General features: G+C 43.6%; 1 protein-coding gene across 49 annotated transcripts in view; it reads left to right on the forward strand.

The window, feature by feature from the left end:
* Positions 1-24,548, forward strand: part of RIMS2 (regulating synaptic membrane exocytosis 2) — a 618,543-nt gene that overhangs the window by 464,186 nt on the left and 129,809 nt on the right. For 38 of the 49 annotated variants that reach the window (XM_077271021.1, XM_077271022.1, XM_077271037.1 and 35 more), the window contains 2 exons: positions 2,598-2,777; positions 5,253-5,362. In XM_077271021.1, coding sequence (XP_077127136.1) covers positions 2,598-2,777; positions 5,253-5,362 — 290 coding nt within the window. Of the gene's footprint in view, positions 1-2,597; positions 2,778-5,252; positions 5,363-13,348; positions 13,382-24,548 lie in introns of all 49 variants that reach the window. The other 11 variants (XM_077271034.1, XM_077271038.1, XM_077271035.1 and 8 more) reach the window with 2 other exon arrangements.

Here is a 24,548-nt window from a genome sequence, read left to right on the forward strand (position 1 = left end):
ATTGGCCGGTGTCGGAGTAGGACCGGACAGACCTCCAGCTGGCAACACCCAATTGTCAATTTAATTCATACATCTCTAGGAGAAATAATGGAAGAACAGAAAAAACAGAGGAGAATATGTTCCAGAATTGTTTTTCTTTTATCGAGGTTATAAGAATTTACTAAAACTGATGTCTCAGGATTGGTGACACTTCCGCTTTAAAGGGAATGTATCACTGCGAATGTGTAGGCCCATATTATTGCCAAGGAAATCGCCAAGGGTGAAGATGATTTTCCGATATGTGATGCTGTAGGTACGTGTCAGAAGATCACAAGGATGATGTTTGATCTTATATCTCGACTGATTACAAAATGAAAGACCCTATACTGAGATTATATTCTTTAGCGTTGAGCTTTTACATCCTTAAAGAACAATGGAGCATCTCTCTAGAAAATGAACCCGCACCTACAGTCAACCAAGTGGTATTTTCAGAGTCTGGTGCTACCAATACTTTAGAGAACTTTGGTTCTGAAGATCAGGCACCACCAATGAGATCATCTTGTGTTCATCTGTCACATAGTATTAAACATTATTCTTTCTGGAGCCCCCTACTAAAACTAAATTTACTTTCTGAACCTCTGTTCTAATGAAGGACGTCAGAAAATGCTGCCTTACCAAGTGCAGAATGCCAGACCTTTAGATGGGAAGAGGATGGACCGTCTTCTAATTTCTTCTTGACAAATTTGAAAGCCTCCGTACAATTTACATAGTTGTCGGCCGAACCATTGTTATCGGCAGCACATGTACCGTTCACACAGGATGATGTGCTGCCGAGAACAATGATTTTTAAAGGGAATCTGTCAGTAGGATAGATCCTCCTAAGCCATCTACATGGGCATGTAGGTCATATAACACGAATTAAATGATACCTTGACATCTGCGATCCAGTGAATGGTTCCTGAGAAATCCATATTTTTTAACTATGTAAATGAGCTGAAAAAATCTTTAGGGTAGATCGTACTCTGGAACAGAGATCATTTCAGCTCATTTACATGTTTTAAAAAACGTGGATTTCTCAGAAACCATTCATTTGATTGCAGATATTAAATAGATCATTTGATTCAACTTTCTACTATCTGCATGCCCATGTAGATGGCTTAGGCCTCATTCACTCGTCAGTATTTTCAACGTACGAAAAAAAGGACCAATTTGGTCCAAGTATCATCAGTTGTAAAAAAAAAAAAAAAAGAAAAGTTTCTCCATCTTCTCCTTTCAAGAAGATCGGACCGCACTCTGAGGTCATCCAAGTGTGGTCCGATCTTTTTTCCCGGACTTGTAGACTTGGTATGTTGATGAATTTGATCAAATCAAAATCTGATGTGTCACTACGTTTTTGCGTGGAACGCTCGGTCCACAAGAAATCATGGACATGTGACTGGCACCTAAGACTATAACAGGTACGAGTTCTATCCGTGAAAACCATATGAGCAAACCGTATGAGAACTACGGACGTGTGAATGAGGCCTTAGGAGGGTTGGTTCTGCTAACAGATGCGCTTTATGCCCTTTAAGCAAGCGTTAAAGCTTTGCTCATTTGTCGGGTGTTTGCCTTATTTTTTAGACAGGCCAATAATTGGGAAGAGTGTTCGGCTTGTCTAAATGGGTCTTGACAAGTTTGATCTTTTGGTGGAGAAACTTTTATCTCCATTAAGATATTGCACTGTTATCTCAATGTCAGCAGGGTAAGCATCAGTCAATATCAAGCTTTTTTTTTTTACGCATGATAATTTGTCACTATTGACAAGTCATTCATTTCAGGTTTGGAAATTTTTTCGGTGCTGATGACCACACTACACTAACTGAACCAAACTTAAATCTATAAAGACTCATACAGTGATTGTTGCTAGGTTCAGTATCCATACTGCTAAGGCCTTCGGAATACTAAGATGGCCCTCAGAATACTAAGATGGTCCTCAGAATACTAAGATGGTCCTCAGAATACTAAGATGGTCCTCAGAATACTAAGATGGTCCTCAGAATACGACGATGGCCCTCAGAATGGTATTATGATCCTCGGAGTACTACGATGGCCCTTGGAATACCACTATGGCCCTCTGATTACTATGATGGCTCTCTGACTACTTTGATGGTCCTCGTAATATGACGATGGCCCCCAGAATACTACGATGGCCTTCAGAAACCTACAATGGCCCTCAGAATACAATAATGGCCCTCGGAATAGTACGATACCTCTCGAAATAGTACGATGGCTGTCAAAATCTTACAATGGTCCTCGGAATACTACGATGGTTCTCGGAATAGTATGATGGGTACGATGACCCTTGCAACCATCTTGTTCTTTGGTGTGATACATTCCCTTTCTTTCATATTTCAGCTTGATATCTCCTGAACGTACAGTAATATTTGCAAGCAATGTTTTTTGTGAATGACGATGACTTATCATTGTGTAAAAATGGTGATTTCTTTATTCTTTGCCGTTTTGATTGATGTTAATTGTTGAATAATATTGGGTCAAGAGAAACATGAATACGTATAAATCTCTCCTCCCTGAAAATATAACAGACGGTCAACTGAGCGACTTTTTGACTAACGTTACAGGAATTGCGAAGCGGCAGATAGACACCCATATCAGAGATCCAGGTCCACAGAACAACGGCCTGTACTTGAGCGGACCAACTGCCGCTCCCGATCCACTGAACGCCCTGACTCAAACCTCATGAGGTCGATGCCTTCATTAATGACGGGAAGATCAGCCCCTCCTTCACCTGCCTTATCGAGGTGAAAAAATCCAGCAATGGCTCAGTCTTAATTCCTCTCCTTCTCCCTCCCCGCTCCCCACAGAATCACCATTTTATTTTCCCAGTAGCTCTCTCCAGTCTCTTTGTCATTCTTGGCTGATCACGTCTTTAACAGTAGATACTAACGTTCCGACTGCTGGCACACTACTTATATTCTCTGCTGGATATAATGGTGTGGATGCCATTGTACGTTGTTTACTAACCGTATTTAACTGCATTCGTTTTGTGATTATTTCTCATTGTTCAGGAAAGCCTGGTTTTAACCCATAGAGCACCCCACCCCATAACAATCACGTCTTCTCTTGCAGAGTGAGAACTTTGTTTGTCCTCATCAGACATTGCTTAACCAGCAGCGGCTCCATGTCATCATATCGCCCCTTTTCATGATGTTTTATTTTTAATTGACTTCATAATTGAGATTCTTGCTCTTTTTTTCCGTTGTAGCAGTTAATAAGTTCAGAAAGGCGTATCTTGTCTAAAGAAAGCATTTGGTACAGCTTGGAGGACGAGACCCGGGTCCCTTCTGGTTTCGGAGAACAAGCTTGCATGCGATGTTTTCTTTTTTCCAGCAGAAGATATATTTTTCAGCACTTATTAACCTATTATAAATCACAGAGGAATTTACGGAAGTTAGAAATGTCCAAGGACACCGGAAATCAATCACAGATGAAGCAGGGCTTGGTTCGGCATTTCGGCAAAACCCATTGTGTAATCTAGGATTTTGCATAGGCGAAGACTTAATGGAGAAATGGAACTTCTCAAAAGTTTGATTTATTCAGAAGGGGCATCAGAAAATGTTTCTTGGTCACAATAATTCATAATACATGCTTTGTAAGGATTTGCTTTTTAGTCACAAACAGCGCCATCATTGGCCAGTAGCTGTGTCTGGTACTGCGGCTAAATAAAATGCCAGATGCTGCCTATGTGTAAGAGTGGCCCTGCTTGGGGTAAGAAAAAAATATTCCTACCTATGCCCTTTTAAATAATTGCTTGGGCAGCGACTTATAGATCAACTCTATACCTTGAAAAAGGTAATTATGTGTCCTGTACTTTTGTGAGAGATAATATTACTATGGTAAATGGGTGACCAATAAACATTACCAGGGAGACAGTTCTGAAAAAAGTGGACTGGACTAAAGTAAGATGTAGACATAGGACCTTCCACAGGGACAAGAAAAAGGTCCTGATGTTGGTTTATGCCATCACTATCCCGAATGAGAGTGGTACTCACCTCTCCCTTCACACCTGGTAGTTTCCTCCTACGGGGACCAAGTAGACCACCAGAAAGGCCTCCACACCCAGAGAGGGTCCCAATACTGGGAATAACAGGGATCACAGCCGCTATGATATGAGATAGATAGATAGATAATAGATAGATAGATAGATAGATAGATAGATAGATAGATAGATAGATAGATATGGGATAGATAATATATGATAGATAGATAGATAGATAGATAGATAGATAGATAGATAGATAGATAGATAGATGGATAGATAGATGATAGATAGATATGGGATAGATGATAGATAGATATGGGATAGATGATAGATAGATAGATAGATAGATAGATAATAGATGATAGATAGATAATAGATGATAGATAGGTAATAGATAGAAAGATAGAGATAGATAATAAATAGATAATAGATAGATAGAAAGATATAAATTGATGATAGGTAGATATGGGATAGATAATAGATAGATCGATAGATAATAGATAGATATGAAATGGATAGATGATAGATAGATAAAATATAGATATGGGATAGATAATAGATAGATAGATGATAGATTAATACATAGATAATAGATAGATATTAGATAATATATTATTCATGCATAATAGATGGGATAGATAATAGATAGATAATAGATAGATGATAGATAGATGATAGATAGATAATAGATGGATATGGGATAGATAATAGATAGATGATAGACAGATGATATATAATAGATAATAGATAGATGATAGATAGATAATAGATAGATATGAGAGATAGATCGCTCGCTCTTCTCCCTGGTACATACACCTCCGTAGCATTAGACCGCAGCATTCTCCCTCCGTAGATTCCTCGGTGTTCTTTATAATGGTTACTCTGTGTCACCTCTGTTCTCACCATCTTAATTAACTTTTGAGTAATTTTGTTAATCATCATGTCCCATAACAGCTTCTTTACTGTAATATTGAGTATTAACCTGTGTGATGAGACTGTCTCTATGTATCAGGTCCACAGAGCGCTGACATGTGAATATTGGCTTTCTCTCTCCTGTGTCTTCTGCTTTCATTGTGCCAATGTCACCACCGTGTGATAGAAAGTGACACCGCCAGTCAGTCTGTTTTGCGGGGAGCTAGTCCCCATTTTCTACCAGAACTTGGTAGAATGACATGATCACGTATGTGGTATGGATCTTAACTATGTGCAATTTGTTTAAACATATGTCTTCTAGGGCACATCCGCGCACCGGCTCCGTACAGACCAGCCCATCAAGCACCCCACTATCAGGACGTAGAGGCCGCCAGCTACCACAGCTTCCGCCAAAGGGTTCGCTGGACCGAAGTAAGTGCAAACTTTTCCAAAAGCTAAATCCATTGTTACAGATGTGATCTGATTCATTAATTTGTGGTTCCTGACTGTCGTGTGACGTGGCGTACAGAAGCGTGGTCTGTGTATCCCGGTACTGCATGTGTGGTTTTTACCTAAGTTTGTTGCTTTGCTAGAATATTGTCTTGAATGTTTTTTTAGACTTGTACAGACGTTTTAGTCGGTGGAGGTCTGGGTGCTGAGGGTCTCTCCTCTGGGACTGATAACAAGCCGAATAGAAGGTCTATAAGGCCTTCTTCAGTCTTGGAGGAGAGCATCGCTTCCGTTCATCGTTTTAGCATTTGGTGGAGAGGTCTCAACACCTGGACCTTCACTGGTCAAAGCTTCTGACATGTCTCTATGTCATAAAAGTTTTCTGAAAGTGCCGTTACACTTAAGGGACAGTCTCCAGACAGTCATTGGTGGTATATCTCTGGGATATGTAACAAAGGTTCGACCAATGAGGGTCCAAAAGTTGTAATTTCCACCATTTGGATTTCGTTTGCAAGTCCTGTGGACATCCCACCAATGCCTGGAGACGGCCCCTGTAATAGTCAAAATTGTGTCCCCATACTCCATGTATCATCAGGGACACCATTGTACTGCTGCTTCCATTATGTCACCAGATCTTATACTACATTTTCAATCACTTAAATGGCCGTCCCCATCTTTCGCGACCACAAGTGACCTAATAGTGAGGTGAGAATGTGAGATAAATGGTAGGAAATCTCTCTAGTGTAATTCACGATTCCATAGTCATCGTCTGATGTTTCTCCTCTGTTGCCTCTTAGAGATGACCATTTTGGATTATAGTTTCCTCACATTGAGATACCGAAAAATCTGTACAGAGACATATTGTTAAAAGGATAGCCTTAAAGGGGTTTTCAGTTTTGGAAAACCCCTGTCCCCAGGCACAGTCTGTTAAAAAAGAAAAGAGGAATGTATTTTAACCACCTTCCTTGGGTCCGGTGCTGAGTCTCCGCTGCTGCCTCTTGGTGTCTGTTATTGTCTGAAGCACTGTCATGCTGTTGACGGCGCTGCAGCCAATCAATGAGCTCAGCCTCTGGGAGCGCTTGGTGTCGTCAACTCTAGCCACTGAGCTCACTGATTGGCTGCAGCACTGCCAATATGACGTCAGCGTTGCAGACGATAACAGAATCTGGACGCTTTGACCGATTGAGACTCGGCACTGAACCTGGGGAGGGTGAGTAAAGCAACAGTTTTATTCAGTAGCCTCAGTCAGTCTTGTCTTCATATTCCATCCCCCATAGCAGTACCTCCACATCAGGAGCCGTAGCTCTAAGAGGTTCCATGTGGTTCAAAGCTAAAGCACATGCACTATATGTTTGAGACGGCCCAAGCCCAAGCATGCTCAATGAGTCCTAATACTACTGAGCATGTGCGGAACTGCACGCTGCCACTGACACCTTGCACGGCTCAGTAGCAGGGAGAGCGGTTCCAGTTCCCTTGAATGAGACACCTTTGATGAGGTCCTGCACATTGGAATACTGGCATCCTAAAACGAGGTCACCTGATCAATATACGCAATGTCAATACTTATGGGGAAAATCCAGATCCATGGTGAAAACGGAGGTAAAAATGTAAAAGTAAGTGAGTTTTCATGTTGGGCACCCATTCTCGGGATCAGTGGGGCTCAGTGTGGTTTGGATACTTTGCATCACTATAATTGTACTATGTGGATAATTTACGCCAAAACACCGGCAACAACACACGGTATTGCCCTGGGCGTCATCCAACCATTGGCTTCATTTACTGACCAGAGTCCTGGCAATTACTTCGTGCAGGGGTCTGCTAAATCTTCTACACTTGGGTTGTTTTTTCCAGCTTTTTTGGGGGGCTTTATTTTTTTAATTGTAATGTTGTGCTTTTGTCTTGAGGCTTTGCACATATCGCTAATTCCCAGTTTGTAGTGTTAGCTGAAAGAAAGCTCCAAGCGGCCGCTGAATGGCCACTTGGAAATAACGGAGAAGTGTTTTTCCTACTTTTTACATATTGTCATAATAGTGACATCAGTGGGGCTATGCCGCTCGTCATTACATCATTGGGGCTTCAGTAGCGTAACCTCATGGGCCCCAATACAACACCCATAGCAGGGACCCAATTATCAAGGCTACTGGTTTTCTCGCATGGGCCAAATTGACTTTTTGATCCCTCCATACTCTCCAGGGCCCTAGAACTACTGTAACCCCTGAACTCTAAATTTGCGCCCCTGCCTTCTAACAGTGTCGGACTGGGCTGGCAAGGGCCCACCAGTAACATGGAATCCCAGAAGGACCTACTGTTGATTAGATGATTATTTTATCTGTAAATATTAAATCAAGGGTATTAGCACCTCTTATCAGCACAGAGGCCCACCTGGGAATTCTCCTGCTTTCCGGGGGGTCAGTCCGAGTCCTGGTGCAGCTTCCTCTCTACTGGACACTATGAAAGCCATATTTCCTCCATTTATTACAATGAGAAATGGTGGCACCAAGACCACAGGCGTAAGTTGAAGCTCCACAATGCAGAATTAGTAACAGGTCTTCCCCCCCACCACCTGTCATTTGGGATTGGTAATACTGGTGTCTTCTTATATGGCGAGAGCACTAGGACGCAGGAATGACTGTTACCTCTGCACCCTGCTGCCGACCCCATTGCGGTACCTCCTAGGACATGGTTATTATAGGGAAACCCTTAACATACTGCCATACATATTGTGCCGGATCGTGATGCTGATGGTAGTTGGCATATGGGCATCGATAATATGGTTTTCCATCACGATCACAGTCAATGCCATTTTATTTTTCATACTTTATAAGTCATTTAACTGTAACCAGATTAGCTCAATAGTGGTAGGCGTTATTCTTCATTGATTTGCTCGTAGAAAGGTCATGTATTCATATCACTTGCTGTGTTGCAGTGGCACTGCGGACTCTCTGCCAACAGTGTAATTGGTTTTGCATTAACCTTCACTTTTTTTTTACCGATTCTTCAACATTTAAAGTGTAGCCTCCCCGCCGCGCTGCTCTATTATCCCATCATTCCTGCATTTAAAAGGAGTCATACCAACAATAGAAGTATATTAGAGTGTAGGTTCAACTTAGAAACCAAAGGTGACCCTATGCTTATAAGCAGCAAGATCTTTTACTCTAGCCTAGTCTCCGATCTGACATGCAAAGCTGCAGCCTTAGCAAGCAAATCTCAATAGCTCATCGAGGCGGAAAAAATGCAAAATGCAAAGAAGTCGCTTGGTAGGCGGCTGCATAGCTGTTATAGGGAACCTGTCAGACTGTTTTGGGGTCATCAAACTAATGACATATCTGGGCAGGGTAGAAAAAAGACGGGTTTACACGTATCTTCCTCGCTGTATGAATGTACGATCACGGAGAAAATTCACTTTGCGGCTGTGACCGTGTAGAGGGCGAGAGGGTTCTTGGCTCGTGCATCTATCCCCCGCCGAGAACCCCCCCTATTTGCTGGATTGATGTCTCTTCTGCTCAACTTTGTTGCTGATAACACCCATGAAATAAGGTCAGACGCTATTCATACCTCATGTAAAGATACAAGAAGGGGTGGGCACTTCCCAGTAATAGGGGTCATATAGGATTCCTACCTCTCCAAGCACAGTATGTAATCTTCCTTCCGGGCAGCGCGACGTCTATGGCCCGTAGGCTGGAGAGCGCATGCGCCAGGGCGGATACAAACCGCGCATGCGAGATATTTCATGGGTGATGCCAGTAACATGATGGATCACAAGAGACATCAATCATGCACATGAAGGATGATTTTAGACTGGGAATAATATAGAGGATCTATGCACTTTTAGGGAGTTGGATTTCATTTAGGGAAAGTTTCAAAGTTGATTTTTTTTCAGTGATTCCAAATTCATTTGGGACCAGGTGACCCTAAAGCTTTTGACAGGTTATTTTTAGGGTCATATTCACGTTTTGTTCGATGGGCAATATTTCGACCTGGGTCACTATCTGCATGTTTCCTAGATGTATGGGCTCTTCTAGTGTTCTAAATCCTATAAAGACATACATAACCCCCCACCACCCCTTAATATTGTCACCCATCCTTGGCCCCTTCTTGATACACTATTCTGCATCCTGGACCTCTTCCTGTAATATTGCCCACTGTCCTGTGGCCTTCTAGTAATAATATCATCCTGGGCTCCTTGCAGTATTAATGTCCAACATCCTGTGCCCCTTCCAGTAACAATGTGCCCGATTCTGGCCACCTTCCAGTAATAATGTACAACATCTTGGCCCCTTCCTGGTATAATGTCCCCCATCATAAGCCCTTTCCTTGCCCCTTCCTTGTATAATGTCCCTTTCCTGGCCGCTTCTTAATATGTCACCCATCGTAAGCCTCTTCCTGTAAAAATTTCTCTTTGCTGGCCGCTTCCTGATACAATGTCACCCATCGTAAGCCCCTTCCTGTAAAAATGTCCCTTTCCTGGCCCCTCTCTGGTATAATGTCTCTTTCCTTTCCCCCTTCCTGTTATAATGCCCCCATCATTACCCCCTTCCTGCAATATTGTCCCTTCCCTGGCCTCCTTCCTGGTATAATGTCCCCATCCTTCGCCCACGATTGTTACACTCCTGCGTACAAAGCCCAAAGTTGCTAATTCATCTCAGCAAAAATGTTCAGGTCACTGGCCTTAACCTGTAAGTAAAAAACCGGCAAAGGCAGAGTCACTTATTAGACCCCCTTCCTGGAAGCCCACACCCGGGGCATGTGTCCCGCCATTCCTTCTCCTCATTAATTCTATAAGAAGCAGCAAAATATTGCGAACTGCATTTCTAACCCACGACTGTGTGCTTCTGGGTGCAACACTATATTCCCACTTTCAATAGTCTTGTTAATAATAATAATAATAATAATAATAATAGTTTTGAGTTTATTTGTTACAAAACACCAAGTCATCGTAGAAGAATTCATGGCGTGGACTATTTTCCTCTCGCTGTGCTGTTTTCACTTCATTAATTCCTCTCCGTCCTCTGAAACACCTGCAATTGCTAAAACCAGAAGGCGGCAGCGGTAACGATATTGTAATAAATGTCTATAAGAGCCGCTTCTCTGTATTAAATCTGGAAGCACAGCTTGCACCAGATCTAAAAGTAGTAATATATATATATATATATTTGGAGGATATTTTAATTTACAATGTATTTTTATGAGTCGCTATAAACAGCTGCGATGGCGTCCAGCCTTGTGCCGAGTCAGCAGTCATATCCATTCCATACGTTTCCTGTGTGATAGGAGTCGTGTTATGTTTTATTTATTGCACCTTGTACAACCCTAGATACAAAGCATCCCTGCTATATGAGAGTGTAATAAGGGTCCATTTTCCATTCTATAGTCCTAACATAATATTGGCTGAAGGTAAAGGGAGCGTACAGTGAAGCTTCTGTGACATGACCAGTCTAAGACAGGCGCTCGTCTGGCCCAAAACGATTTGCCTCCTCCCTCTCACATACACATGCACCCCCAGCTCTACAGGGGGTGAATATGTTCTCAGTGGGGAAATTGGAGTAAACTGTTGGCAGACACCTCTTGAGAACAAAAGGATTGGGCATATTAACCTCTAGCTGCCCAGTCCTCCTCTCCGTTGGGGTAGACTCATTTGACACTGCCATCTTCTGTAAGAACTAATAGATGGTAGGCTGATCCCGCCAGAAGCGACAGATTCTGCCAACCATAATCTAACCTGTATAATAAGATTAAAGGGGTATTCCGGCAAGAATAGCTTATCATCTGTCCACAGGATGGGTGGGAGTGGAGCACCGAGACCCCACTGATTGCCACGATGGTGGCTTTTGCATATGTGCACTGTTGCTCCATTCGTTCTATACAGGATGTCTTTGGAATGTGAGAGGAAACCGGAGAACCCGGAGGAAACCCATGCAAACACGGGGAGAACATACAAACCCCTTGCAGATGTTGTATTCGGTGGGATTTGAACCCTGGACCCCATCGCTGCAAGGCTTCTGTGCTTACCACCGAGCCACCGTACAGTGCTAACCACTGAGCCACCATACTGCCCTCCCTACTGTCTAGTCATCTCAGACACCTCATTCCCAGCTGTTCAGTGAAACTCTGCAGCATTTCAGATTGAAAAATAGGTATCTACCATGATGGTGCCAGTCTTTGACGCTTGCTGCCCATCGTTCGGGCAGATTTAACCACTTGACAGGTTCCCTTTAAGGACTAATTTCTCATAAAGATGATAATGTGTGCAACCTGTAAAGCGCTGCGGAATATGTTAGCGCTATATAAAAATAAAGATTATTATTATTATAAAACATTGTCAAGACATGCTAGTAAAACCCTTCACAAGCTGCAATTCAACTCATAACCACTGGGTGGCCACATGGAAACACAAGTGGCATAAACCTCTTGTGACAGAGTACTACAATAGAATGTTTTTCTTTCATTCTGTCCATCTTGCTTCTTGGGATATTAGTTAAACGATATGAACACCTACAGGGAAATCGTTGTTTTTTGGGGGGTTTTTTACTGAAATGTATGTATATTAGATTATAACATTTTTTTCCATGTGATTTCCATTAAAAATGTAGCACTATTTGGCTGTTGGTTACCTGATTACAGGATAACATTAAGTCCATCAATGAGCTTGTTCTGACGGAGTTGGTAACTTATTTTTTATTTGTCTTTTACTCCGCTCTTCTCTGCTGATTTATGACCATAGACCACATCAAAGTTGAGATGAGCTTTGATGTGATCATGAATAAGAGAGGAGCTCACAGATAAAAGAGGAGGAAGCTCGCAGATTCTTCATTATCAGTTAATTCATTCTGCATGCTTTAACGCCTGAATGGGGCGACATTTTTATGGATCCCAAATTGCAAAAATGACCCCAAAGGTGTCTTGTATTCCCCGTATTACCCAGTATTCTTTAAGAGCAGAAGTAAGTGAGAACATACCGGCATTTGACAGCACTATTTTTCTCCTTGATGTCCATAAATGAAACCACCCAAGGGAGTGTAGTGGACCAAGCTTCCATCATTATTAAAGCCCCTTTCTACCTTTTTCCTGTGCAACCCCTATGTATTCTATTGATTACCCAGACTGTAAAGACCACACAGTAATATCTAAAACACCATCTGACTTGTATACATAATAGCCCCATTTCCCAGTGTACTACTTTTCACAATAGTTTACACCTAAAACTTAAAGGAATCCTATCAATCAATGGATGCACGATTGCAGCTAGTTTTGTTTTTCTCTGAAACGCACCGATGTCTTAGAAAAAACATAGTTTAAAGATCAGCGAAGAGACTAGAATCCTAGAATGTTAGAGTTGGAAGGGACCTCCGGGGTCATCGTGTCCAGCCCCCTGCTCAATGCAGGATTCACTAAACCATCTCGGGCAGATGTCTGTCCGGCCTCTGTTTGAAGACTTCCATTGAAGGAGAACTCACCACCTCCTGTGGCAGCCTGTTCCACTCATTGATCACCAACACTGTCAAAAAGTTTTTTCTAATATCCACCATAATCTGTATCATTTAGACTGGCACTGCCCTCGGCTGGTTCTCCCCGCTCCAGTTCAGATGATTGACAGGTCTCTCCCGACGTACACAGATAAAAAAGATCTGATAATCAGTTAGATCAATGTGGAGAGAAGTCAGATGGTGATGGCGGCGTTCTAGTCTCGTCCCTTGCTAGATCTTTAAACTATATTTTCTCTGAAACGTAGGAGCATTTCAGACAAAAACATATCTGGATGCAGTGATCCGTCCAGACTCGGATTCATACTCCCCACGCGTTTTGGGCAGTGCGAATCAACGGACCAGTTCCCTTTAAATCTGAGTGACTTGCACGCCATTCATACTTTTCTATGTGATGTGTTTATTCCATCTGGTTTACGTGGTGCTCGTTACAAAATACCTTCTGTTTTAACCCTTGTGTTTTGGTTCCCTTTTCTGTCTTCCCTAGAAAATGGAGACAAGGAGATAGAGCTTTTTGAAGGTCTGTACACCATGAAGGGTTTGTTTTCACTTACCCCTTTGAAGGGGGAAATAGAACAAAATGAACCCAACTGCAATTGATATCTTTATGTCAGGCCCAACTGTTGATACTTTTAGATTAGGGAAAAAGTTTGAGGGTAAGACCACAAAGACTGCTGTCTACAAGTGTCCAAAACAATGCACCCCTATGGGGGCCATAACCTGTGCTGATTGTGTGTCAAGATTGGGTGGTTATTGGCCACTGTGGGTGGGCAGAGGTTCAACTGCAGGCCAGCTCTCCATGTGGTCCCACCCGTAGGCTAAAAATTAAAGGATACTGGTTGCCCATAAGTTTTGAACACAGCCATTTCTCATGTTCTTATGAGATACCAATTCCGTTCTGAACCCTCGGTAAGGTTCGGTGTCACGGCTTCCGCAAACAAATGTGGTGGATTTTACCTGTAGATTTGCACATGTAAAATCCACATTGGATTACAGTACTAGGCAAGTGCGTGACATGTAACAAATTTCATCCACATGCTGAAGACTTTTCCCATACGACCTGTAGTGTAAATTTTGTCAATTTTGTTGTCCATTGAGTCAACGAGTAAGAAAACAATTTCCAAGTAATGTTGCGTTTAAGATTTTGTTATGGATTTACAGGTAATCTGCAGCAAAAATCTGAAAACCCATGACTTTCATTTGCTTCTGCGCTAAAATCGACAGAGATCATTCCATAGTAACACGCACAACTAAATCCACACAATTCAACGCTGATTTGATTTTGTGTTTCCATCCGGATTTGCTATGGCAATTACTGTATCTACAGCAAATCCGACATGTGTGGGCGTACATTAAGGGTACAAGAGCCAAACAATGTGGCCATGGTGCAACCGTAAAATGGCTGAAAATTAGCAATCACTTGATTTTGCAGAGGAACAGCTAGTTCACCCCCAAAACCTCTATGATCAATGATGCATGTTTGTGGATGAAACATGGATAATCCCCGAACTTCTATGTCAAGTTATTCTAAGTGATATCAATTGCAGTGCCTTGTGGTAGTGATGTGTGTGTTTTAGATAGTTTTTTTTCTATTGACTGTAATGTCCGACATAGACTTTATCCGGATTAATTCTACACATTTGTGTTTTATCCTGACGTATACACTTTGTATTTAATCTGTCTCAGTCATATACATTCTTCTTTAGACAAAGGGGCCGTGTCACGACACAGCTGTCGGGTGACCCGGGACCAAGGGTTCCTTCCCTGTCCTTAACACTAGGGGGTGCCCTAGCTCACCTTACTTCCCGGGATACTTCTGAAAGTGAAGGTGAAGAGCCTGGGGCCTCCACCCTTGCCTTATTTCCTGAGTAATCCCTCCGTCTGTTCTCTTCCCCCACCCAGGGAAGAGGGGTGCTATTATGCACCCTAGTACACCAACCCGACAAACAAGGCAACACAAACAAGGGTCAACAGAACACTCCAGGCATACAAAATATTCACTCACATATAACAGAGGAATGCACTGGGGCGTGGAGGTAGTTGAATAAACCAAAATAAAGGACAGGGAATTACCACACATACAAACCAAACAACAGTCACAGATATATGAATTCCTCTGCCTCCGTTAGCCATGCAGCAAATGCTAGCTCTGACAAGGATTTGTAACAGAGCCCAGATTATAAAGGGGAAAGGAGTGGCTAACTGAGCTCAGCTGTGAACACAGGGATTTTCAACATGGCCGATTAATCCCTGTTCTGCCTGAAGAAATAATCACATTTCAAATGAAGGAGAAGTGCTTCTCAGCACCAGAGTAGAAACAATCAGACACTGTGGTCTTCTGGCTCCACACTGTCGCGGTAACCCCGTGACAGTAACCCCTCTTCTACGAGGTACCTCCTGAACCTCAAGATCAGGCCTATCGGGGTGTGCCACGTGAAAAGCCCAGACTAGTCTGGTCACATGAACATCAGATGCTGGTACCCATATCCTCTACCCAGGACCGTACCCCCTCCAATGTACCAGAAACTGAAGCGACCACCAAACTAGATGAGAATCCAAGATCTTCGCAATCTGAAACTCCAAGTTTCCATCGACAGTGACAGGAGACGGTGGTAGAGGTGATGGTACTGAAGATGCAACGTACTTTTAAGGAAAGATCGATGGAATACATTATGGATCCTAAAGGTAGGCGTTAAAGCAAGGCAAAATGCTACGGGACTGACGATAGCTACTGTTAAATATACTTATTTCGTATATTTATTTATTCAGGACTCTTTACCAGATGCGATACTCTAAAGAAAATGTCACGATGTTTCTTATAAAAAATGTAGTGGTTTATTGGATTGTCCACCAAAAAGCATCATTGCAGCAAAACATAAAATAGGTGAAATAGTTATAAAGATTGTCTATTTGTCCATATCAGAGTTTTTTCCCCATCTTTCCTGTGATCCTGAATGGTAGATGGCGTCTGTCTCTGTCCAAAGCATGGTAGAAGTCCATCAAGAAGCACGTGGCTGACTCACATACCAACTGTCCATTTGATGTCTGTGTGGAGTGTGAGCGAAGTGTCCCAAGAGAACGTAGAGAGAGAACGAAGAGCCCCCTTACTGTGGGTCATGTTATATACATCCCACAGAGCACGTGTTCTCTCTATATGATGTTAACTATCCTGAGCTAAATATATATACATGTAATGTCAGCGAAAGGCAATGTGCTCTGTACAGAATTGAGAATAAGAATAAATCAATAATTAATATTTATCAGCTATGATCTTATAAGGACCGATAAACCTGGGACCCAGTTTCCAAGACAGAACATTAAGCTAGAGGACAGCTACACCAAGTCACCAACACATAGTTCCGGACCCACCAAACGTCTCTGATCAGTCGCACTCTTATATTTGGATCCCATCTAACTCAAATTATTCGTAACCCCCTGCCATATGGTAGTAATGGAAGATGAAAACCATTCCTCTTCCGGTAATCCAGAAGGGCGATTACTATTAAATGAACTAAACTGAGGATGTAACCCATATGCGCCAAGAACGCTGACATACCGGTCGATTCCTGACAACGATTATTTACAGCAAATTCGGCTAACGGTAAATAGGTAAATAGGTAACCCAGTCCTCCTGATTTTCAGCTACAAAACACCTGAGGTATGTCTCCAGATTCTGGTTAACCCGTTCAGTCTGCCCATTAGACTGCGGGTAAAAAGCAGAAGAAAATGACAAGTGAATCCCCAAACTGGTGCAAAGTGCACTCCAAAACTTGGAGACAAATTGCACCCCCTGAACAGAAACAATGTCAGTCGGGATCCCATGCAATCTAATTATTTCCCTGATGAAAACTTTGCCCCAAGGATTTGGCGTTCGCTAAAGCTGGTAAAGCGATAAAATGAGACATATTACTGAATCTATCTACCACCACCAGTATTACAGTATTCCCTTCCAACACAGGAAGATCCATGATAAAATGAGTCTAAGGTCTACTGGGAATCTCGAGCGGTTGGAGAGCCCCCGACGGGTGAGTATGAGAGGTCTTAGAAGGCGCAGAAACACTGCAAGTGGCTACATACTCACCGACATCCTGATGATCATCTTGCCACCAAAAACGCTGAGTAAGCAGATCAGCGGTGGCGTTATTACCAGGGTGTCTGGCCAACACTGAAACGTAATGTTCGCTAAGGATGCTAATGGGTGAGTATGAGAGGTCTTAGAAGGCGCAGAGACACTGCAAGTGGCTACATACTCCCGGACATCCTGATGATCATCTGGCCACCAAAAACGCCAAGTAAGCAGATCAGCAGTGGCTTTATTACCAGGGTGTCCGGCCAACGCTGAAACGGGATGTTCGCTAAGGACGCTAAGATGGAGATTAACAGGAACAAACAGTTTACTAAATGGACAGGCAGCAGGGGCATCCCCCTGAGCATCAACAATCTCTTTCCAGAGCATATAGACGCCATAACCACCCCTTTTTGAAGAATAGGTACCGGTTCACACTTACTTCCTCATCCAGGAAAGCAACGGGATAAGGCATTAATGTTTTTGTTCCCCGGCCTATATGTGACAAAATGTAAACCTGGGAAAGAACAATGCCCATCTTTCCTGTCAAGGTGTTAGACATTTCGCCAATTCCAAATATACCAGATTCTTATGCCCTATGATTACCATAACTAGGTGAACCGTTCCCTCCAAAAAATGATTCCAGTCTTCAAAATCCTGTTTGATTGCTAAGAGTTCCTTGTTACCAATGTCAGAATTTTGTCAGCAGGTGACAGTTTTTTAGAAAAATAAGCATATGGTTGCCATTTACAAGGAGACGAACCTTGCGACAATACAGCACCCACTCCCACCTTAGATGCATCGACCTTAATGATAAAATACTGAGAGAGGTCAGGCTGTATAAGGATCGGTGCAGAAGAAAAACACCTCTTCAGTGTATCAAATGCCTCCCTGGCAGAACTGGACCACTTGAAGAATATCCTTAAGAGGTTTGGCTACTACCAAAAAGTTCTTTATGAATTTACGGTAGTAGCTGGCGAAACCTTAAAACCTTTGTAACGCCTTTAAATCCACAGGACGGTCCCAATCCAATACTGCCCGTACCTTTGCCGGATACATGCGAAAACCAGTGGAAGACAACATATATCCTAGTAAAGAGATCTCCTCAACCGAGAACATAAACTTCTCGGGTTTGACATATAATTTATTGTCTCAGAGTATACGTAAGACCTGCCTGACATGTACCTGGTGTGACTTAAGGTCAAGAGAATAAATTCATTTGTCATACAGATGGATAACCATGAATCTGCCTACCAGGTGACTAAAGATGTCATTTATAAAGTGCTGAAAGACGGCGGGCGCGTTCACCAACCCAAAAGGAATGACCAGATTCTCATAGTGTCCCTCAGGTGTATTGACCACTGTTTTCCACTCATCCCCCTCTTTAATGCGGATGAGAGTATATGCCTCCCTGAGAACCATTTTGCCCCTATAATTTGAAAGGCGAGATCTGGAATGAGAGGGAGCGGATAAGAATCACGGACAGTGATCGTATTGAGTTGACGGAAATACAGGCAAGAGCGTAACTCCCCCCGTCTTTTTTCTTTACAAAAATGAACCCCGTGGTGATCGGGGTGGTCTGATATGACCTTTAGCCAGGCTTTACACGATGTAGTCCTTCATGGCCTGTCTCTCTGGACCAGAGATATTATAGAGTCTGCTCTTGGGCAACCTGGCACCAGGAACTAAATTAATGGCGTAATCATAAGGACAATGGGGAGGGAGTTCTTGGCACCTCTGCTCTGAGATCAAATCCCCAACATCTGACAGGTAACTAGGCACAAACTGGGTATCCACCCTGGCAAACCAGGTACCCAAGCAGAGTCCTTGATAATACCCACTCCATTTTACTACTTCTTGAGTCTGCCAATCTACTACAGGATTATGCATAGCGAGCCAAAGAAGTCCCAGTACGACAGGCGAGGGCAGACCCTCTAGCACATAACAGTCTAACACCTCAGTGTACATGGCCCCCACCTGAAGCTGTAAGTCTTGGACGACTTGAGTAAAATGCCCGGTCTCAAGGGGGCGGAGTAGATGGCTATTATCTGTATGAGTCTGGACTGAGCATGTGGGATGAGGCCTTAGACCTGGACAAACCTAGCGTCTATAAAATTAAACCCTGGCCCACTGTCCAGAAATGCAGACACGTCCACCTTAAACCCATCCAAGTGGATTACAGCTGGTAGGATAAATTGTGTCCTACCCACAGAGGTAATGAGGACACCCGGGTTGCTAACCTCCCCGCAACCCGGGCCACCTAGTTTTCCTGGCAGTTGTTTACGATTTGATCGGCAGGGACACGTGCACACGAAATGGCCCTTTTTACCACAATTGAAACACACTCGCCCCTTATGCCGAAGAAAAGGTAGTTTACCAGAGTGCGGTGCCTCCCCCTTCTGCATAGTTTCCTCAGTAAGCTCAGTGCTGACCTCCCTTGACCCTGGACCTCCCACACACACAGCGGTGACTGCCTATGTCTCTTGCGACGACGGCAATCAACCTGGATCACCAGAGACATGGCTGCCTCAAGGGAGTCAGGAGTCTCATACAGAGCTAAGGCATCCTTCACCCTCACTGTGAGCCCCTCACAGAACTGTCTTCCACTTGGTGTCCGTTGCCCACCTCCGGAACTCAGAGCACTATTCCTCCACTGGCCGGTCTCCTTTCTGAAGTTGGCGAAGTGTGGAGACGCGATCAGGGTCATCATATACAAGACCCAGTGCCAGAAAATATCCCTCCACCATCTGAAGCGACTGAGAGTCAGATGGGAGAGAGAAGGACCACGATTGGAGGGCTCCCTGGAGGAGCGAGATCACTGTCCCCACACGTTGTTCCTCTGTACCTGAGGAAACCGGACGTAACCTGAAGTACAGTTTACAGGCCTCCTAGAACACCGCAAACTTGGAAGGCCCCCCCCAGAGAACCTGTCAGGCAAAGCGATCTTGGGCTCCACTATGGCTTGCTGGGTAGATGTATCAGGGTTCTGCAAAACCATCATGTGTAAATCTGCCACCTCCAGACTGATATGCCTGCAGTTGCCCTGTCAGAGCAGTGATTGGATACATAATGGATCAGAAAAAATGTTTACAGTCAGAGCAAATGTCACGACACAGCTGTCAGGTGACCTAGGACCAGGGGCTCCTTTCCTGTCCCTAACACTAGGTGGCTCCCTAGCTCTCCCTACTCCCCGGAATACTTCTGAAGGTGAAGATGCCGGGCCTCCACCCTTGCCTTTTCTCCTGAGTTAGCCCTCTGTCTGTTCTCTTTCCCCTCCCAGGGAAGAGGGGTGCTACTGTGCATCCTAGTACACCAACCCCACAAACAAGGCAGCACAAACAAGGGTAAACAGAATACTCCAGGCATACAAAATATTCACTCACATATAACAGAAGAATGCATTGGGGTGTGGAGGTAGGGGAAGAAACCAAAATAGAGAAGGATAGGGAATTACCACACATACAAACCAAACAGTCACAGATAACTCCTTCAACTCTCCTCATATGAACTCCTTTCCCTCCGTTAGCCATGCGGCAAATGTTAGCTCTGATAAGGATTTGTAACGGAGCCCAGATTATAAAGGGGAAAGGAGTGGCTAACCGAGCTCAGCTGTGAGCACAGGGATTTCCAACATGGCTGATTAACCACTGTTCTGCCAGAAGAAATAAACACATGGCCGATATTGTTTTGATAAATTGATTAATTGAGCACACCTGTTACAGATGTTGTCCAGGGTTTATTTTCTTACTGTATACCTAAAAACTAACAGGCAGGTAGATATTAACTACCTACCTGTTGTACTCGGCGGTGGCTGAGAGCGGCTTAGCTACTCCACATCAACAAAGAAGCTATTATTCTTCCTGCCTGCTCTGTCGACACGGTGTAATGTTGATTGACAGCTGGCTTCCCGCAAGTAGGCAGCGGGGAGCCAGCTATCGATCAGCATGATGTCAACAGTCACGCCCCGTCAACAGAGCAGAGCGGAAAAAAGCTGCTACTCTGTCGATTTGACGTCCGTGGAAGCCGCTGAAACGTTGACAGGAGTGGTCAGTGATCATTCTGTGCCGGCAGAGATCGGCCTGTACGTTTTTAGACACATTGTAAAATAAAATTGCCCTGGATGAATTTGGTGCAACTTATGCCAGTGATCCCTTCATTAAGACTGGCTTACGAAGCTCTAATCTTAATGAATCAGAGCCATAGTGTTGTCAATTGAAGTCAAATACGTCCATTTATTTACTGCATCACCCTAAGATAAAATCTGTATGAAAACAGACAGGAGTGGAGCAAAGCAGACAGGAGAGGACTGCTCTACAACGACTGTCGGTGCACCTCTAGTTCTCCCTCTGCAAAGGCAGCTTTCATATACTGTGCGTCTGTCCAACTGTAGAAAGGACCTATGTTACGGGGACGGTGTGACCCGCATCTACAAGGACGTTTTTCTTGCACTGGTTGGAAAAACTCTTTTTTTCTCCATGCATTGATAAATCAAAGAACAACAAAGCAAGATGTTGTGTCCCAGTTACAGGGTTAGGGCTCGCTCACACTGGCAGATAAAAAATCAGTCCCATTCTCATTTAGGTGAGTGGGATGATTTTTTTCTCACCCCCATATACAATATGTATTTTTTTTTACTCAGCAGCTATTATTTTTTTAAAGGACCATTCACAGTTTCCTGTGTTACAGAACTGTAATGTATTCGTAAAAATCAGATTCCATTCTGATGATCCATTTTTTTCTCGCACTGTCCGAGTTCAGATTGAAATCGTACCACGCTGCAATTTTTTTCTTGTGCCGAATATATCTGAGAAAAAAATACACAGATCTGCACTGACTCATGGAATAACATTGGACCGAGTGCAATCCGATTTTTATTGGATTGTACTCATGCGATTTATATGGTCGTGTGAGCGAGTCCTAAGGAAAGCCTCCACAACCAAGTACAGGCTTCTCTGGGGAGCAGGGGGTTTGTCAAAATGACTACGCTCCACTTTCGGGATGTTTCTATAAACTCTGACTGGCGCTGTCCGGTACTTATAGTGCTGAAGGTTTCTGTGTGTAGGGACACAACATATTGACAAGTAAAATGGTAACACCTAGTTGTCACTTTACTGAGACACGTCCAGGAGGAGTGAGAGAGGAACATTTCATGTTGAATAGAAGCATTTACTACTAACAAGTTAGGAGAGCTGACAGGCCCGTCCCTGGCAAGGTGCACGATGGGCCTTCAGAATCATTTTCTCTGGTTCTGCAAATGATATGTGCAATATTCTGGCCAATTGATTATTATAAGGCTTGGGCTACACGACATGTTTGGCCATCACAGCCTTGGCACCACGCCATTAAAGTGGATGGGGCCGCATTATGGAACCTACGTGACCGCGACAAGCAAGTGTATTGCCAAGTTTTTAACACTAAGGTTCGGATACGGCTTTAAAGAAGGCTACTACTTGCAATATAACTCCATTTTATTTCAAGTCTCCATAAATCTAACCGAGTCTGATTTTCTGTGACTTGCTTGTCGCTGTGGTGTGGATGTCATAATGCGACCCCATTCACTTTTATAGCACCATGATGTACCAGACCCACTGAGCAAATTTCGGTCTTGCGACTGCTGTCGCGTCCAAAGTAGCCTTACTTTCCATGGGAGGTGTGTGGTATGTTAATGAAGACAGGAGGCAGCGATTTCTCCCAGGCACCGCACACCCTAGAACCTGTAAGAAATCATTAGCATACAGAAATAAAATAAGATTTACCAACAGCTAGTCCGCAAATATGATGCATACAAGTAGGACTAGTTTAACATTTCTATCACCTGTATTGCCATATTGGCAAAAAAGAAAAACGTATTGGCCAGACGTAATGTGTTACAGGGATTGGGGGAGAACTCTTTATTTGCTAAATTAGAGAAATGTGTTTTTTCTGTTCAGGAAATTTCATTCTTAGGGTTTATCTTGTCAGCAGAAGGGTTTACGATGGACCCTGGGAAGGTGCAGGCCATAATTGATTGGGTTCAACCTCGTGATTTTAAGGCTTTGCAGCATTTTCTGGGATTTGCCAACTAGGAAATTTCTCAACAGTTTTTCTCCGATTGCTAAACTTTTACTGACCTTACACGCAAGGGGGTAAATCTCAAGGTTTGTTCATCGGGTGCTATCACGGCTTTCGGAAACTTAAAAGAGTGTTTTATGTCTGCACCCATTCTGATCCAACCTGATCTCTAAGAACCGTTCATTGGAGGTGGATGCTTCGGAGGTCAGAGAGGGGGCAGTTTTATCACAGGGCCAAAAACTGACTAACTTGCGTCCATGTGCTTTTCTTCTAAAAAACATGTTGCCTTGCCCAAAGAAGTGATGATGTTGGGAATCCTGAGGGTCCGGTGGCCCCTCCAGAAGAGGGGGTGCTATCATGGTTCCAACCCTCAGTGTGTCTGGAAAGATGTTACTGGCAGCTCAGCTGTCCAATCTGGTACTGGGGCATGCTGAAGTTGACAGTGCTTTGATTGACAGCTCAGTCATTCAGTCTGGTGCAGGAGCATGCTGATCTGTCAGTGTGTTAATTGACAGCTCAGCTGTCCAATCTGAGACTGGGAAGCACTGGCTGTCTCCAGGTGTTCATTTTCTCAGGTGATTGCCAGGCTACTTAACTGAGCTGTTGCTCCCAGACCTCTGCCAGAAATACATTCAGCTACTGTGTGATTTGTTTCTCTGTGCCTTGCATTCTGTTTAGACATCTTTTGTTTCCTGACTTTGGACCTCATTCTGACCATCCATCTGTTTAACCCCTTCTGCTCTGATCCGCTATCCTTACCCGACTACGCCTTTGTCTCTTCCCTCTGTTCCTCCTAGCTTTTGACCTTGGACTCCTTGACTATCCTGATTCATAGCTTGGCCGTGAGAAGTGACTGCTTCACAGTGCCAAGATGAGGGACATTAATACATGAAGGGCCCAGGATAAGGGACTGGCCAGGACGAAGGACATTATGACAGGATAGGCCCACTGGAAGGGGACCAGGACAGAGGTCATTATTACAGGATAGTGCCAGTGACAGTCAACATTATTACAGGAATCCTCCTCTTAAGCCTGTGCCTCCCGAGGTTGTATCCCTGCCCAGCGCCAGCCTCTTTAGCTTGATTGATAGCTCACCCTCTGATTTCCTTGCCTGGCACCTCATGTCACAGACAGTGAGGTGTCAGTCTAGATAAAGAGGCTGGTGATGGGTGGGAAACAATCTCTGGAGCATAGGCTGCTGTCAGACCCGGAGCACTTAACAACTCATTTGCATATCAATTAAAATGCTGATTTCTTGGGAATGCAGCAACAAATAGAAGATGTAAAGGTGTTGACTGATTTACATTTCAAAGATCTGCACGCCCATATATGCGTTTGGTGGGGCGGGGGGTTGATCTTATAGACAGATTCCCATTGAAACTATGCACATCATGCTGAAACTCAACAGATCTCATTATAAGGGCTCATCGGGCACAGTGGTAATTGTATTGATGGGGACTTGTAGTTTTCCAACCACTGGAGAGTCACAGGTGGTGGTCTGCACTACTGAAGCGGTCCTGTTGTGTCACACCGTGTTGTCTTCATTTATTGTATGTTTATGTTCACCCAA

This window comes from Ranitomeya variabilis, chromosome 6 (assembly GCF_051348905.1).
Source record: "Ranitomeya variabilis isolate aRanVar5 chromosome 6, aRanVar5.hap1, whole genome shotgun sequence".
Taxonomy (NCBI): Eukaryota; Metazoa; Chordata; class Amphibia; order Anura; family Dendrobatidae; genus Ranitomeya; species Ranitomeya variabilis.